Source organism: Mirounga angustirostris, unplaced genomic scaffold, assembly GCF_029215605.1.
Source record: "Mirounga angustirostris isolate CCGP_5_RB_7025 unplaced genomic scaffold, mMirAng1.0.hap1 SCAF_13, whole genome shotgun sequence".
Lineage (NCBI taxonomy): Eukaryota > Metazoa > Chordata > Mammalia > Carnivora > Phocidae > Mirounga > Mirounga angustirostris.
The window spans coordinates 39,118,817-39,133,440 of record NW_026991721.1 but is presented as its reverse complement, the minus strand read 5'-3'; the positions used below and the strand labels follow the sequence as shown (position 1 = coordinate 39,133,440).

At 58.3% G+C, this 14,624-nt stretch overlaps 1 protein-coding gene across 1 annotated transcript in view; it reads left to right on the top strand.

The window, feature by feature from the left end:
* Positions 1-1,301: 1,301 nt before the first annotated feature.
* The window catches only part of KCNC1 (potassium voltage-gated channel subfamily C member 1), a 42,385-nt gene continuing 29,062 nt past the window's right edge, over positions 1,302-14,624 (top strand). The window contains exon 1 of the mRNA XM_064576780.1: positions 1,302-2,921. Coding sequence (XP_064432850.1) covers positions 2,352-2,921 — 570 coding nt within the window. The 5' untranslated portion in view covers positions 1,302-2,351. The remainder of the gene's footprint in view (positions 2,922-14,624) is intronic.

The window sequence follows — 14,624 nt, the reverse complement described above, 5'->3', positions numbered from 1 at the left end:
CCTGGTGCAGCCAACCCTGGAGCTGGGCCTGACCTCCCCAGCCCTGCTCAGGCCCACCTGCCCTTTTCCCCAAAAGTCTGTGAGCCCCTGGAGGGCAAGGTGTCTTGTACCTTTGTGCCTGGGACAGAGTGTGGAATAAGGAAGGAGTAAATGAGTGATTGAGTAAGCTGAAGCACTGGCAGCAAACATGGGCCAGAAAGGCTTGGAGCCCAAACTGTAACCCCCACCCCCAAGATCAACTGAGAAGCTGTGGGAATCACAGCAGGAACTGCTCCCATCCAGCTCCCCAGCACAACATCAGCTTACTGCCCAGGGAGGCTGAAGCCCCACAGGGAGAGGGGGGATGTCAATGTTCAGGACCACTAGGAGCAGTTGCTCCTTCTGACCTCTAAGGGCAGAATACCCTTTTCATAAGGGATCCCCACGTAGCGATCCAGAGCTAGTGTGGGAGGGTCAGTGAGCTGGGATCAGTATGGCAGAGCTTGTGGCCCTCAATGGGAGACTAGGGTCAGCCTGGAGTTATGAAGGGCCCAAGGTGAGGAAGGGGTCGAAAGGCAAACATAGGGTTCCAGGATTATGGGGTTGTTAGGAGGGCTTAGAGGACAGCGTTGTGTGTTGTGTGTTTGGAGGATATTATTTTGGAGTCCATTCAAGAGGCACCTATGACAGGATCACGGGAGCTCCAGGTTCCGCAGAAAAGGCAGGTATTAAAGGTTGCTTGGAGCTGCCAATGCTGGTCCAGGTCAAGGTGTCTCTGATAGCGGTTGGGGGCGTCGCATTTCACAAGGAATAAGAGAGTACCTCGTTTGGAAGGAGAGGGACGGGTGCCGAAGCCCTTCTAACCTCAGTCTGACCGGGGGGGCGCAGGCCTAGACGTCTCCCGGAGCCCCGGGCCATCGCGTGGCGCTCCCCCAGGGCGGAGCGTCGGCGGGTCCCCCCCGAGCAGCAGGAGCCACGCGGGGCTGGCGCCCCCAGCGCCGGGGTTGAGGGAGGCCGGCTCCGCGCCGGGCTGGGAGGGGGGCGCGGAATCGGGTCTTTTTAGGACCCAGCGCGGCGCCTCCCTCCGGGGGCGAGTGCGGCTGCGCGCGCCGTGTGCTTGTGTCCGGAGAGCGGCGGGCTGGACGCGGACCGCGCGAGCGAGCAAGCGAGCAAGCGAGCAAGCGAGCCTAGCAGCAGCCCGGGCGGCAGCAGCGTCGCGGCGGCGGCGGCCGCTCCGCGCCTCGCCTCCCCGGCCTCGCCGGCTTGGCCGGCCTCGCCTCGCCGCGCCTGGACCCGCCACCCCCGCCTCCCGGTCGCGACCGCCGCAGCCCCCTCGCCTTGACCCGCACCTTCAACCGCCTGCCCGAAGCGGGGCGCGAAGCGCGGGGCGCAGAGGCACCGGAGTCGGTGCCCACCGGCCTCGCAGACCGAAGCCAGCCCGGAGAAACCCCGCGCCCGGCCCCGCGCAGCTCCGCCACAGCCCGGGAGCTGTCCCTTCAGCACCGCCGCCGGAGCCAGAGCGTAGCCCCGCGGAAGCCCAGCTCAAGGCGGAGCGCGCACCGAGCGCAGCGCTCCGCGGCCGCCGCACCGAGCAGCGCCCCGGGTGCCCCTGCCCAGGGGGCCCGCCATCTCCTCCAAGAGGCGGGGAGAAGGATCGAGGAGGGCGGGCGGGCAGGCAGGCGCGCCCGCCACCGGGGGGAGCAGGCAGCCAGGCAAGGAGAGAGGGAGGGGGCCGGAGCCCGCCCTGCGCCCCGAGCTGCAGCCCGGCCACGCAGGGAGGAAGGCAACGGTCATCCATCTCCCCAGCGCCGAGAGCGCGCTGCGGCGACCACCGCACAGCAGAGCGCGAATTTCCCGGCCCCCTCTCCACCCTTCCCCCTTCCGGGGGCTGATCTATCTGTCCGGCCTTTGGAGCAGCTGACCTTCCCCCAAAAAAGCTTTGTGTCAATTTCTTCATTTTCCCGCTGAGATGGGGACGGGAGCCCGGCCCCCCAACCCTCTTTTCCCTCCTCCCGGGGCTCGCCGCTGAGCGCCGTCCCTCTCCCTCCCTTCCTCCCTCCCTTCCTCCCTCCCTTTCTTCCTTCCTTCTTTCCTCCTCTGCCTCCTCCGCAGCCGGACCCGCTCCCTCCCCACATCTGGCGCCTAGAGACCCCTGGGATCCCGCGCACACTCCCCTGGACCAGCACCCGACGGAAAGCGCCCCGAGGGGCTTGGGTCGCTCTTGGGGTGGCCAGAGCCACCATCCTCTGTACCCCCCGACGGCTGGGGGGAGGGGGGAGGAGGCCCCGCGCCCCCCTCCCCGGCGCCAACTCCCCCTGGCGGCCGCTCCCATGGGTGTCGCTGGGCCGCGCCATGCCTAAGGGGGCGCCGCGATGGGCCAAGGGGACGAGAGCGAGCGCATCGTGATCAACGTGGGCGGCACGCGCCACCAGACGTACCGCTCGACGCTGCGCACGCTGCCCGGCACGCGGCTCGCCTGGCTGGCGGAGCCCGACGCCCACAGCCATTTCGACTATGACCCGCGCGCCGACGAGTTCTTTTTCGACCGCCACCCAGGCGTCTTCGCGCACATCCTGAACTACTACCGCACTGGCAAGCTGCACTGCCCCGCCGACGTGTGCGGGCCACTCTATGAAGAGGAGCTGGCCTTCTGGGGCATCGACGAGACCGACGTGGAGCCCTGCTGCTGGATGACTTACCGCCAGCATCGCGACGCAGAGGAGGCGCTCGATAGCTTTGGCGGCGCACCCCTTGACAACAGCGCCGACGACGCGGACGCCGACGGCCCCGGCGACTCGGGTGACGGTGAGGACGAGCTGGAGATGACCAAGCGCCTGGCGCTTAGCGACTCCCCGGACGGCCGGCCAGGCGGCTTCTGGCGCCGCTGGCAGCCGCGCATCTGGGCGCTCTTCGAGGACCCCTACTCCTCCCGCTACGCGCGGGTAAGTGACAACCTATCCATCAGAAGATCCTCTGCCTCCCTGGGGCGGGGGTGGATTCGAGAACTGGCGCCTAGAGAGTCAGAACTGAAAGGAGTGTGTGTGTGTGTGTGTGTGTGTGTGTGTACGTATGAGAACGTGTATAAAAGGGGGGATAAAAGAGAGGTTGCTCTTTGAGGGGGACTAGTTTTGTAGGTATGTAAGGTCTGTGTCTGTATTTCCAAATTAAATATGTATGAGTGAGTACAAATGGGTGTTTGTGTGTATGAGTAGATTGTGTGTGCGTATTTATGTAAGTATGGTGGTGTCGATTTGGGTAGGTCAAGTATTAGTGGGAATGAGAGAACATGTTTGTATGTTTGAGTGTGCAGGAGTGCCTGTGCATGCATATTTGTGTCTTTGCAGATGTACCCTGGGAAGATGTGAACTGCCCTTTAGATTTTGGTGTGGGGAGGGAAGCTGGGAGCCCTTCCTCCCTCCCAGGTAAAAGGCATCTGGAGCCAGTCAGGGCCTGTAGAGGAGGGCTTGCCCTGGTCTGCTGCTTGAGACAGACCACCCCTCCCCAGGGAGTAACCTCAGGCTGCTGTGAAGAGATGATCAAGGGGGAATCTTTATGGCTAATTAATAGCTTGGTAGTTGGTATGGTCCTGGGCTGTGGGGAGGGTGATGTGGCCCCTCTGAGACCTGTTCCTGGGAACACAGCCTGTCCTTCATCAAAAGGGAAGGGTTTTGGAGGGGGCCACTAGGCTTTGCCTGTGCTTCCTCTGGGACCTGCCAGGGGAAGAGTGGGGGGTTCTAAAGGGGAACCTGCAAGAAGGTGTGTGAGGTGGGTGTGTCTTCATCGGCCACTCCCCTTTAGTGATAGCAGCTTGTTACAGGAGAGAAAGGGCACCCTGCTGCTGACCTTGGCCTTTCAGAGGCTTTTCTGGATTGGTTTCTTCATCTGTAAAATGGGAGAGGGGGTCTGGTGAAATCTAAGGGTCTTTACTGCTTCACTGAGCCCAAAAGGGAAACACTGGTAGCAACCACCTACCCTGGAGGAGACACCCCTTGCATTCACTGAGCTCTGCAAGGTCTAAATGGGGCCTAAAGCATGAGGGGGAGGGTCAGAGTTGGGAATTCAAAGCAGAGCCCCCCGCCCCCCCCGCCCCCCCGCCGAGCCTCCTACTAGGCAAACCACTGCTCTTTTTTACTGTTCCACATCCCTTCCCTCCTGCCCCCTGGAGCCAAGGTTGGGAAGATGGGGCGGGGGAGGAGGCAGGATCAGTGCTGGGGATCGGTGGGGGAAGGGGACTTGGGGGGCACTGAGGTGTCCACGGGGAGAAAAGGGCTGTTTAGGCACAGGCCTGGTAGATTTGTGACTTAGATAGAACACTCAGTGTTTTAGCGCGTGAGGAAGGGGGCAGCAGGACAGAGTCTTATACATTAAATCCTAGAACAGATGTGTGTGTTGGCGGGGGTGGATAGGGAGAGAACCAAGCCCCTCATTTTGCCTCTGAAGACCCTACACAAGGTCACTCAGGGAGCTAGAGGCGAAGCAAGACTAGAACCTAGGTCTCCTGGGACCCCATCCTCCCCTGAGCTGGCTGCCAGCTCCCTGCCATTCCCAGAATGGCCTGGGACCCTCAGAGGTCTACCCTCCCCTCTCCTTTCCTGACAGAGGCCACTATAGCCGGGGGATTATGTAACTGGAGGCTGTGGCTGAGCTGTGGGGAGGGGCAGGAGGAGGGGCACTGGGAGGTTGAACGAGTACATGTTGGGGCTGGGGGCATGCTGGGCAAGGCCTGGGTTAGAGCAGCCACCATTCAGCCTGCATTTGACCTTGGACAGCGTCTCACCACCACGACCATCCTCCTCGGCCCAGGAAGGAAGGAGAAGGCCCAACTTCCTCATTGTCCTTTTGCCCACCTGCTCCCTAGTAAGAAGCTGGATCCTCCCACCCCAGGGCTTGGGCTCAGCTTTAGGGTTCTGAGCTGTGTTCCTGACTTTCAGAATAGGCCGGGGACATGTGGGACAGGTTCCAGCCCCATCACTGTCCATCTTCTTCCACCTGACTCCATGTTCCTAGGCCATGGGGTGGCCTTCACCCCATGCAGATAAATGGGCTGGTTAGTGTGGTTTGGGGTCTTGTTGGTGTTCGAAACCTTACAGAAAAGTCCTGATTGTCTCAAGTGTTCATTGAAGAGCAGACTCTAAGGGAAGAGCTGGGGTGTAGTGGGGAGGTGGAGGTGGGCTAGAAACCCCCCCACCATCGGTGCCACCTCCTTCTTTTCCCGGTAGCCTCGTAGAGTCATTCTAACGCCTTCGGGTGACATATGAGAACACCGAGGCTCACAGAGGAGGGACCTGCCCAAGGGCACTCAAGAACTGAGGGCAGAGTCTGGATTAGAACCCAGGCTTCCTGCTGCACTCCAGGCTGGCCTAGCTGCATTGCGCTGCCTCTCTGCGGCTCATCTGCGCAGGGACCAGCCGGCTGCCTGTCCTTCCTCCCCCTCCATCTTTGCTCTGCTGCTGCTGTCACCTTTGTTTACCCCTCCCCCCTCCTCAAACTGGTGGGTCAGGATTTGAATTTTTATTCTCGATTCTAGACCAGAATCCTGGATGTGTGTGACATCGTATGTGTGTGTGAAAGAAAAGCGGTATGTGTGTGAGAGAGAGATCTGTGTAAGAGGGGTTCTCTGTGGGTGCGAGAGACTCTTCATATGTGTGAGCAAAGGCTGGGTAAGAATAAAAAGACGTGTGAGTGAGACTGGGAGTAGGGTGTGCGTGTGTGTGCACGCGCGTGTGTGTGTTTGTGGTGAGACTCTGTGAGAGAGATTCTGTGAGTCTCTGTATCAGAAATTCTGTGTGAATGTGAGAGAGACAGATTCTGTGTGTTTTGAGATGGACCTTGTGTGTGAGAACGAGACAGCGTGGGAGAGAGCGCGTACATAAGAGAGGGAGACTGTATGTGTAAGAGAAATGCCGTGTGTGTATGTGTGTGTGTGTGTGTGTGTGAGGAACCTGAGGTGAGTGTGTCCGTGTGAGTGTATTGCTGTTTGTGGCGAGTGTGGAGCTCTGCATGTGAGGCTGTGTGTGTGTGAGCCTGTGTGCATGAGACCATCTGTGCAGGCGGCCGCATGTGGGGTGGGGGACCCTGCGTGTGGCTCGGGCTGTGTGTGTGTGTGTGTGTGTGTGTGTGAGAGAGGCTCTGTGTGTCAGTGTGGCTGTGGGTGCTTGCTTGTGACAGAGACCCTGTGTTGCCCAGGTGTGGGTGTACCTTGAGGAAGATGAAACTCCAGACCAGCTTCCTGCTTGCTCCCTTGATCTCCTGGTCCTCCTGAGCTGCCTTAGTGAGTGGTTTTGCTCCTCATGCCTGTCCTCAGTTGAAATACTGCTCTAGCCCAGGCCATTGCGGATGCGTGGATCAGACAGACAGTGAGGCCACCCTACCCCACCCAGGCCTTCTTGCTGGCCCTGGAAGGTAAGGGCTATTTGGCTGGAGCGGGAGGTCCCATCTGACCTCTTGAGGGGTGACAGTGCGAGCTAGAGCAGCCAGTTCCCTGGGTCCTCTCTCCCGTGCTTTCCTGGGCACCCAGGCTGAGGGGGTGAGGGGTGGGGAGGTGAGCTGGGACAGGACGGGGTGCGGGGTGGACACACACAAGCGAAGGATGGTGGTGACACTACGTGGTGAGGGCCACAAAGGGACTTCCTGGGGCTATTAAGAGGAGGCCCTGTCCCAGAGGAGGCAATGCTAGGGTAAGCTTTGGGGGGCAGGTAGGAATTAGCCAGGCAGATGGCAGGGGACGGCAGTCCTGGCAAGCAAAGCCATGAGGGTGCGGGAGCAGGGCTGTTGGCAAAGCCTGGGGTGGCCTGCCTTGAAACCTGCCCTTCTCTCTGCCTTGGGGGCTGGTGCAGGCCTTGGCTTTTATCTATGGTTTGCTTGTTTTCATCAGGAACATTGTTCTGTGTCAGGTCAGGGCTAATGGTGGTCCTTGTTCTTTCTGTAGGCCAGAGAGTATCCTTAGTATGTAGTGTGTGTGTCTGTGTGTACGTGTGTCTCTGTGTGTGTGTGTGTCTGTGTGTGATGACATCTGTCCCCCTTTCAAATGACAGTCACTTGACCTTCCAAATGACAAGGAGGTGCCAGTGGTTCCCAAGCTGGGGAAGCCCCACCAGCCCACTGTCCATCTCTCCTCTGATGCTGGCTCTCTGTCTCTCTGCCTTGTCCCCTGCTCTTTGGGACCCAATGCAGCCCCATCTCCTCCTCAGCTCCCTGGGAGGGAAATGCACTTGGTGGCCGGAGTGAAGAGCCCAGCAAGAGACTGCTGTTCCTCCCTTGGGGTCTTAGCTGACAAAGGGCTCTTGGAGTCTTGGTGAGATCCCGGAGGGAGAGAGCTGCTATCGGGGACTTCCTAGACAGCTCCCCACCTCAGAGCCTGCCAGGGCCCCACCTCTAGTCATGGTAACATGTGAAGGAGACCCATGAGCAGTGGAGAAGGAGCTGCTGGGTCACCCTCCCCACCGCCACCCCACGTGCCCCCCACAACAGTGTGCCCCCCACTTGGTGTTTTTCTCCTTCCTGTGATGCTTTTACAGGTGTCCTTGTGTCTCTGGATGGTACCTTCCCCACATCCCCCCGCCCCAGCTCCCTTGTCAGGGGTGAAAAACCAGAAAACAGTGTCTCCCTGTCCTAGTCTCTCAGACCCTTCACCTCTAAAATGGGCCTAATGATACAGTTAATGAGAGATTCACTGAGGTCATGTGTGGAGAGCCCCCAGTCACAGGGCCTGGCATGCAGTAAGTGCTCGATAAATATTGGTTGCCATTATCACTCCGATTGGTTGTATTATCCTTCTACTTCATGGCTCTCTAGATTCCGTCCTTTACCCTCCGTCTCCACATCCCCCATCCTGGTGCAAGCCACCATTGTTCCCCTGAGACCCACCCCTCCAGCGGTTCTCAGCTGCTCTCCTGCCTTCAGACCCTGGCCCCCTCCAGCCCATTCTCTATTTGGCCACCACCGAGAGAGGGCTCTTCAGCTCACGAATCTGTCAGTCTATTCCCTTGCCTGTTTAAAACCCTTCGGTGCTTCCCTGGACCATACTGGGGCCCCTGCAGCCCTGCCTGCCTCATCAGTCTCCTCTGGACTGGCTCTCCCCATGGCTCACCGAGCTGCAGCTACCCTGGCCTCATTTCAGTTTCTTGCCTCTGCCTGGCACCCCTGCTTCAGGGCCTTTGCACATGCTGTTCTCCGGGGAGCACTCTTTCCTCCTGGTCTGCACCTCTTCATCCTTCACACCCTGCTTGAAACACTGTTCCTAGGTGATGCCTTCCCAGACCCCACGCCCTGGGTCAGGGTTGAGAGTCCTTCCCTTCAGAAAAGCTATCTGGTATGTAATAAAAATGTTCATTAGCAGCCTTGCTTAATTCAGGTTTATCTCTTGCTCCAGACTCTAAGCTTCTTACAAACTCAGTATAATAGGAGCTACTGCTAGGACAGATGAGGCAGTTGGGGCCCCGAGAAGAGTGCTTTCCCAAGGCCAAACGGGAGCAGGTGGGGGGCTGGTTCAGAAACCCAGATCTCTAACTCCAGGCTCAGTGGCCCGAGAGCCCTCCTACATCTTCCCCATGCCTCAGGGAGCGTTTAGAGTCCTGTACCCTGAAGGCAGGTATCTGTGCTCCTTAACTCTGGGCAGGAGGTTGGCCGTCTGCCAGAAGCTTTGGGAAGATTGGCTTGAGCTTCCCAGAGAGGAGGGCCAGTTGTCTTAGAGGTGGGGGAAGGAATCTGAAGGGGGCTCATTTCAGCGCCCGCTGCCTAGGCCAGGGACCTCGGGGCCTCCTAAGACAGCCGAGTATAGTGCTATGGCTATTCTGAGCGGTCCCATGACCAGTATGCTCACTCCGGACGGAAAGGTCAGGGCAGCCTCGAGCCACTGCCTCCCATCAGCCCCTAGGCTAGCCGCTGGCCTGAGCTTCCCTTCCCCAGAGGCAGGGTCAGAGGAAAAGGGAGCCTAAGAGGCTCCTGTGACTATTGGCTGCCCAGGCCTGATTCATGGGGACCAGTTGGGTGGGAGCCACCACCTTCCACATGCATGGGGCTGTCTGGGTGCCCCTGGGCCCTCTCTAGCCACTGCCCTCATCCCGTGGAGGAGAAGCAGACTCAGAGAGGGGAAGACACTTGCCCAAGACCACACAGGGCATCAGTGAAATGCAAACTCTCACCCCAAGCCTCTTGGCCCAGGGCCTGGCCATTTGCATTTCTATTGGCTCTCAGTTTTAACAGAACACCAAGTACCACCTGGGCATGCTGTTCTCTTACTTACCCCCATTATTTCCTTTCCTGAGGAAGGGAGATGAAGCAGTCAGCTGCCCTCCCACTTCCCTTCTCCACGCCCCCCACCGCCGGGGCCCAGCACAGCTGGTTGAGATGTCTGCAGGTCATTCAACCCAGAGTTGGCCCCAATTCTGTTCTTATCATCCTCCTAGCAGGATTTTTCTAGAACCCCTTTCCTTTCTTGAATCATAATACTAACGGCTGCTATTTACGAAAGCATTTACTATGTATCCTTCTTAAGGGCTTCATTTCCATATTCCCATTTAATTCTCACCAAACTGCCATGGAACTGTATCATTATCATCACGTCAGCGTCACAGATGAGGCTGCTGAGGCTCGAAGAGGCTAGTAACTTATCCAAGGTCACTTAGCTCCCGAGCGGGAGAGCCAGAGTTCAGACCTGGGCTGCCCGACACTGAGACTCTGCCCGAAACCACTGCTCAGGACTACCTCCCATTGCCGTTCCAGGAGAATGGGGGCTCTGGCCCAGGCTTGGGTTTCCTCCCCCAGCAAACACTCTTTCCCCACAACCTGTCCAGGAATCCTGCTCATCAAGTTCTGGCCCCTGAACTTGGGTAGGTAAGGATCCAGGCTCGTGGGCTAAGAGGTGCTCTGGCAGCCCCCAGGAAGAGGGTCTTCAGAAGGTGCCTCATTGCCCCCCACCAGCCATGCAGGCCCTGGGGCTCCATACGCCTACGGGAAATGGCAGAGGGCTCAGGGAGGATCCGAAGCGCTCCAGCATGAGGTGATAGATACATGGGGGAAGCGAGGGGTAATGCTGGCTCCTTCTCAACTCGGCATTTGAGGCCTTCTGCTCTGGAACCTGGCCATGAGTTAGTCCCTTCTGCCACGCTCCTCCCGGGCCTCCTCATCTTCAGCCCTCATTCCAACCGCTGGGTCTTTGCTTATCTATTTCCTTCTCTCAGTGTCCCTTCGAGATTTGGTGAATGTGACAACCCATCCTGCAAGGCCCCTAATGCCTACCCTGGCCGCTCCTGCCCTGGCTGACCACATTTGGGAGTGAGGGTTGGGCATGGAGTCGCCAGACTTGCATGATTTGAGCTGGAGGTCAGTGGGGCACTTCTGGAGCCCTGTGGCTGGGGGCAGGCAGGCCGTCAGGATCAAAGACCAGCCCAGGTGCATGGAGAGATGAGGCCACAGACAATTCCCCAGCTGTGGGCATTGGGCAACTGAGCCAGAACAAGATCTGTAGCCAGGCCATTAAACCAACCCAGGCTCCCTTGGGCAAGTCTCACCACCCCCTCAGGCTGCAGGGTTTGCCTCTGTAAACTACAGAGGTCATTCCAAATGACCAAGTCCCTTCCCAGCGCTGACATTCCAGGAGTCTAAGAATTCTGGGTTTCAGCTTCCCAGAGTCGCCGTGGGAGCCAAGTTAGTCCTTCCCTATCTCTCCTTCCACATCTTCAGCCCCGCTCCTCTCTAGGACACATTTGAGCTCTCCTGCCAAGGGCCCTGACACCAAGCGGGCAGGAGCCCCAGGGAAGGGCTCTGAAGAGCTTCCTCCTTTCCTCTTACATTCATTCAGGCTCTCTCAACCTGCTCTCATGCATTCCTTCAAAGCACAGTAATCACACCCTGCCTGGCTTGCCACTGTGACCACTGTGAACCATCCCTGGCTCACGCAGCCACTCTCAGGCATGAACCTGTGCGGCCCCCCTCCTCAGGGTGTGCATGCTCAGGCCCAGCAGGTGGCACCTGTTTGCCCTCTCCTCCAGGCCCTTCTCCTGGCTGTGTGCCCTCTGGGAGTTGCAGAGAGGGGCACTCAGAGAGGAGATGCCATGTCAGCCTGTAGGGGCTGGAGCAGGCCAGGGCGGCTAGCTTTGGTGGTGAAGGGGCGCTGTGGAAACGGTTGCCGTGAGCTCCTTCTGTGCTGGTTGGGGCTGGCCTGGGGCCAGGGCTCTTTGCAGTAGTTGTGCTGGGGGCTGCAGGGGTGGTTGCTGGAGGACTCCCACCCACGGCTGACTCTCAGATTACTTGGGCTGCTTCCAAAAGGTCAGGCTCCTGGGCTCTGTCCCTCAAGAATTTGATTCCTACATCTGGGGGCAGGGGTGCTCAGGATGTTGGCTCCACGCTCGGGTGATGCTCACGCTCAGCGAGGGAGACTCTGCATTGGGGGCTGGGACATAGGGCTCTTGCTATGTGGCGTGGACCTCTGGCCAACAGCATCAACATCACCTGGGTACTGGGCAGAAATGAAGAGTTTCAGGCTCCACCGGAGACCTCCTGATTCAGAACCTTCATTTTAACGAGATCCCCAGATGAATCATACATACACTCGATTCCGAGAAGTGCTGAGGCGGGCAGCCATTCCCAGTTGAGGGGAAGTATCAGGACACAGAGAAGCCTGAATGGGTGTGTGCAGGTTGGCAGAGCTTCAAGGGGGTTGATTCTGATCTTTCCTTGTGCCCAAGATGTTGGCATCAGGGTGACAGGCCTGGGGATGAGGCCCAGGTCAGTAAGTGCCAACTGCATCTATAAGTTCTCAGACCACTCAGACGTCATTAGCTCCGATCAACCCCCTGGCTTTCCCTCCCCCCGTTCCATGCTCTCCTGTTTCCTCTTTTGCATTAACACCATCTAATGTATTTTACTTATTTACCTTGTTTGTTGTCTGTTTCTTTCACTAGAAAAACCTAGAACAGGACCTGGCAGGTAATGGGTGCCAAATAAATATTTATTGAGAGGATGGATAAGGAGGCCAGAGTTCAAGACCTAGGTCAGACATTGGCACCACACCTTTGAGCCTGTTCCTGGCTGACCCCCTTCTTCCTTGCCTCACCCGGGGACACAATGCCTCCATCCCCGAGCCAAAGGAATGGGGGAGAGACAGAGGCTGAAGCAATGCTGGGAGGGCCAGTGTCCTGGTCAGGCCTGGGGGTGCGTCCCAAACCAGGACACATGAGCTCTCACACAAGGACACCAGTATTTGCAGGCCCAGGTGGTCGGGCCCAATGCCCAAGTGTCACTTCTCTTGCGACTCCTCCTGGAGGCCAGCCAGGCTCTTCCCTCTCCCTCCCTGTCTTCTTCGCCATCCCCCTCCTTCTCTTCTCTGTCCCTTCCGTCATCCCCTTCCCTCTATGAGTTACTGGCTGTCAACACAGACTCTTCCCCTTGAAAGCCTAGGATGCTTTTTGTCCGAAGGTCCCCTGCTAGGAGCCCCAGTCACGTGTTCAGCTGAAAGTGGGTTGGCCTCGAGGCCCCACCTGGTAGTGTGACCTGGAGTCCAGGTCTCTTAAGAGCGTGGCCTCTGGAGCCAGGAGGCCCGCATTCAAGTCCCGGCCCTACCACGTCCCAGCTGTGTGACCTTGGACAAGTTCCCTAACCTGTCTGTACCTTGAGAGAGATATTAATAGCACCTGACTCATAGGGAAGTCGAGAGGCTTGAATGTGTTAAGCACTTAGCCCAGAACCCGAAACATAATAAGTGCTTAATTATCGTAGGTTCCATTATTGTCTTTTTGCCGGCGCTTGGCTCTAGAAGACCAAAACCATCAGCTGTTCATTGTCTGCTTCCTTCTTTCAGCAACTGACTCTCCTTTCAAATAACTCTCTAGGGGGTCACCTCACCTACCTTGGCCCAGGTCTGTCTCCCAGGGGCCAGATTTCAGGGGTGTCATCCTGGCAGGCTTGGATTCTGTCTTGCTTTCTGCCACAAACCTGCTGTGCATCATAGGCAGATCCTGGCCTCCTCTGACCCTCAGTCTCCCCACTGGTTGGCATGGGCCACTGGTCCAGCTCTGCCCCCCTGTCCCGGTGTAGTGGGCGATGGGGGTGGAAGATGGAAGTTGTGCATGCAGAGTAGAGGGGCAAGGAGGGCTGTTGACATCTTTGGTGGGGAGCCAGGCATGGGCACCTGAGACGCTGATGAGAGTATCAGTGTGGAGGGGGCTGGTGGGCAGGGGCCATGTATCCCAGCTTCGGGCCATGAAATGCGTTACTTTACAGGGGATGCATGGGCACAGCGAGCATTGGCCGCAAGGGCCAGGCAGACCCCAGATGCTGTTGGGGCCCGGGGCTTCTGTTGGTGCCAGGGGGCGGTGCCCGCTCGGGCTGGCCTACCCCGCCAGGCCGACGCCAAGCTGGGGGGGGACGAGCTAATATTAGCTGGGGCAGCCCCGGACAGCTGAGCTCAGGGGGCCTCGGGAGCTTCACTGGGCCCAGGCTTAGATGTTGCTTTGGCCTGGGCCACAGCAGCCAAAGGAAGCTTTCTCAAGCCTGTGCATGGCCTTGGATGCCCCTTCGACCCTGGCCCCGTCCAGACCTTCCCCAGACATAGCCTGGCAGCCCTGCTCCTGCTTCACTCTGGCTCAGGGCCTGGGGCTCAGGGCCTGGCCACAAGGCCTCCTGCCTGGCCCTGGCCCCCTGCCCATGATGTGCCCCCACCTTACCTCTTTCCTTCTCCATCCACAGTGCAGGAAGGGCCTTCTCTCCCTACACCCCTACTCTACTCATAAGGACGTTCTCTGTAACTCCTGCCAGGGGCTGCTGTTAGCATTCATTTGTTCATTCATTCATTCAACACATATTTATTAAGTGCCCTCTTACTAGGGGGCAGGCACTGTTCTAGAAACTGGGAATAGAGTAAAGAACAAAACAGTCAAAAATTCCTGCCCTCAAGAAGCTTACAGTCTAGTGCAGGGAGAATAAAAAGAAATAAATGGATACATGAACATAAAGTGTGTCCAGTGGTGGGGAGTGCCATGGAGATACATCATGGAGGGTAGGGCCCAGGAAGGGCAGGGGGGAGGACTTCAACTAGTGTGGCAGGAAAGGCCTCCCTGAGCAGGTGATGTTTCAGCAAAGACTTGAAGGTGGTGAGGGAGGGAGACATATGACATCTGGGGAACAGAGGTCATGAGACATGCAGAAGCCCTGAGCGGGCACATATGCCTGGGGGATCAAGCCCCAGTGAGAGGCCGCTGTCCAGGGCTGAGCTCAGAGAGCCAAATGACTGTGGCAAGTCAGAAAGAGAAGAGCAGAGCTCCCCACAGCCCCACTGGGCTCTTGGCAGCAGGGTCTTGCCCCATGGGCTCTCTGGGTGTGCCAGCCTGACGCTTGGCTGTGTTTGTGTCTCCCCAGCTCTCCCCTTCCCTCCCATTTCTTCCCCTCCTATGGCCTCAGGGGCTGCACAGTCCTCACCTCCAGGAAGCTGGGCCTCAGGGAGGGGGCTCTTGCCTCACCACAGTGGTGACCCTCTGTCTTTTCCCTGAAGGCCAGCTGTGCTCGGGGATGGTGGGTCCCCATAGGGCTGCCACCAGGCTGCAGGGGATGCTGTCCTCTCAGGGCTTATGGGGCTAGAGAGAAGTTGGTGTGGGAGCCAGAGGTGAAGGGCCCTTCCAGACAAAGGTTCTGTCAGCAGTTTCCATTCA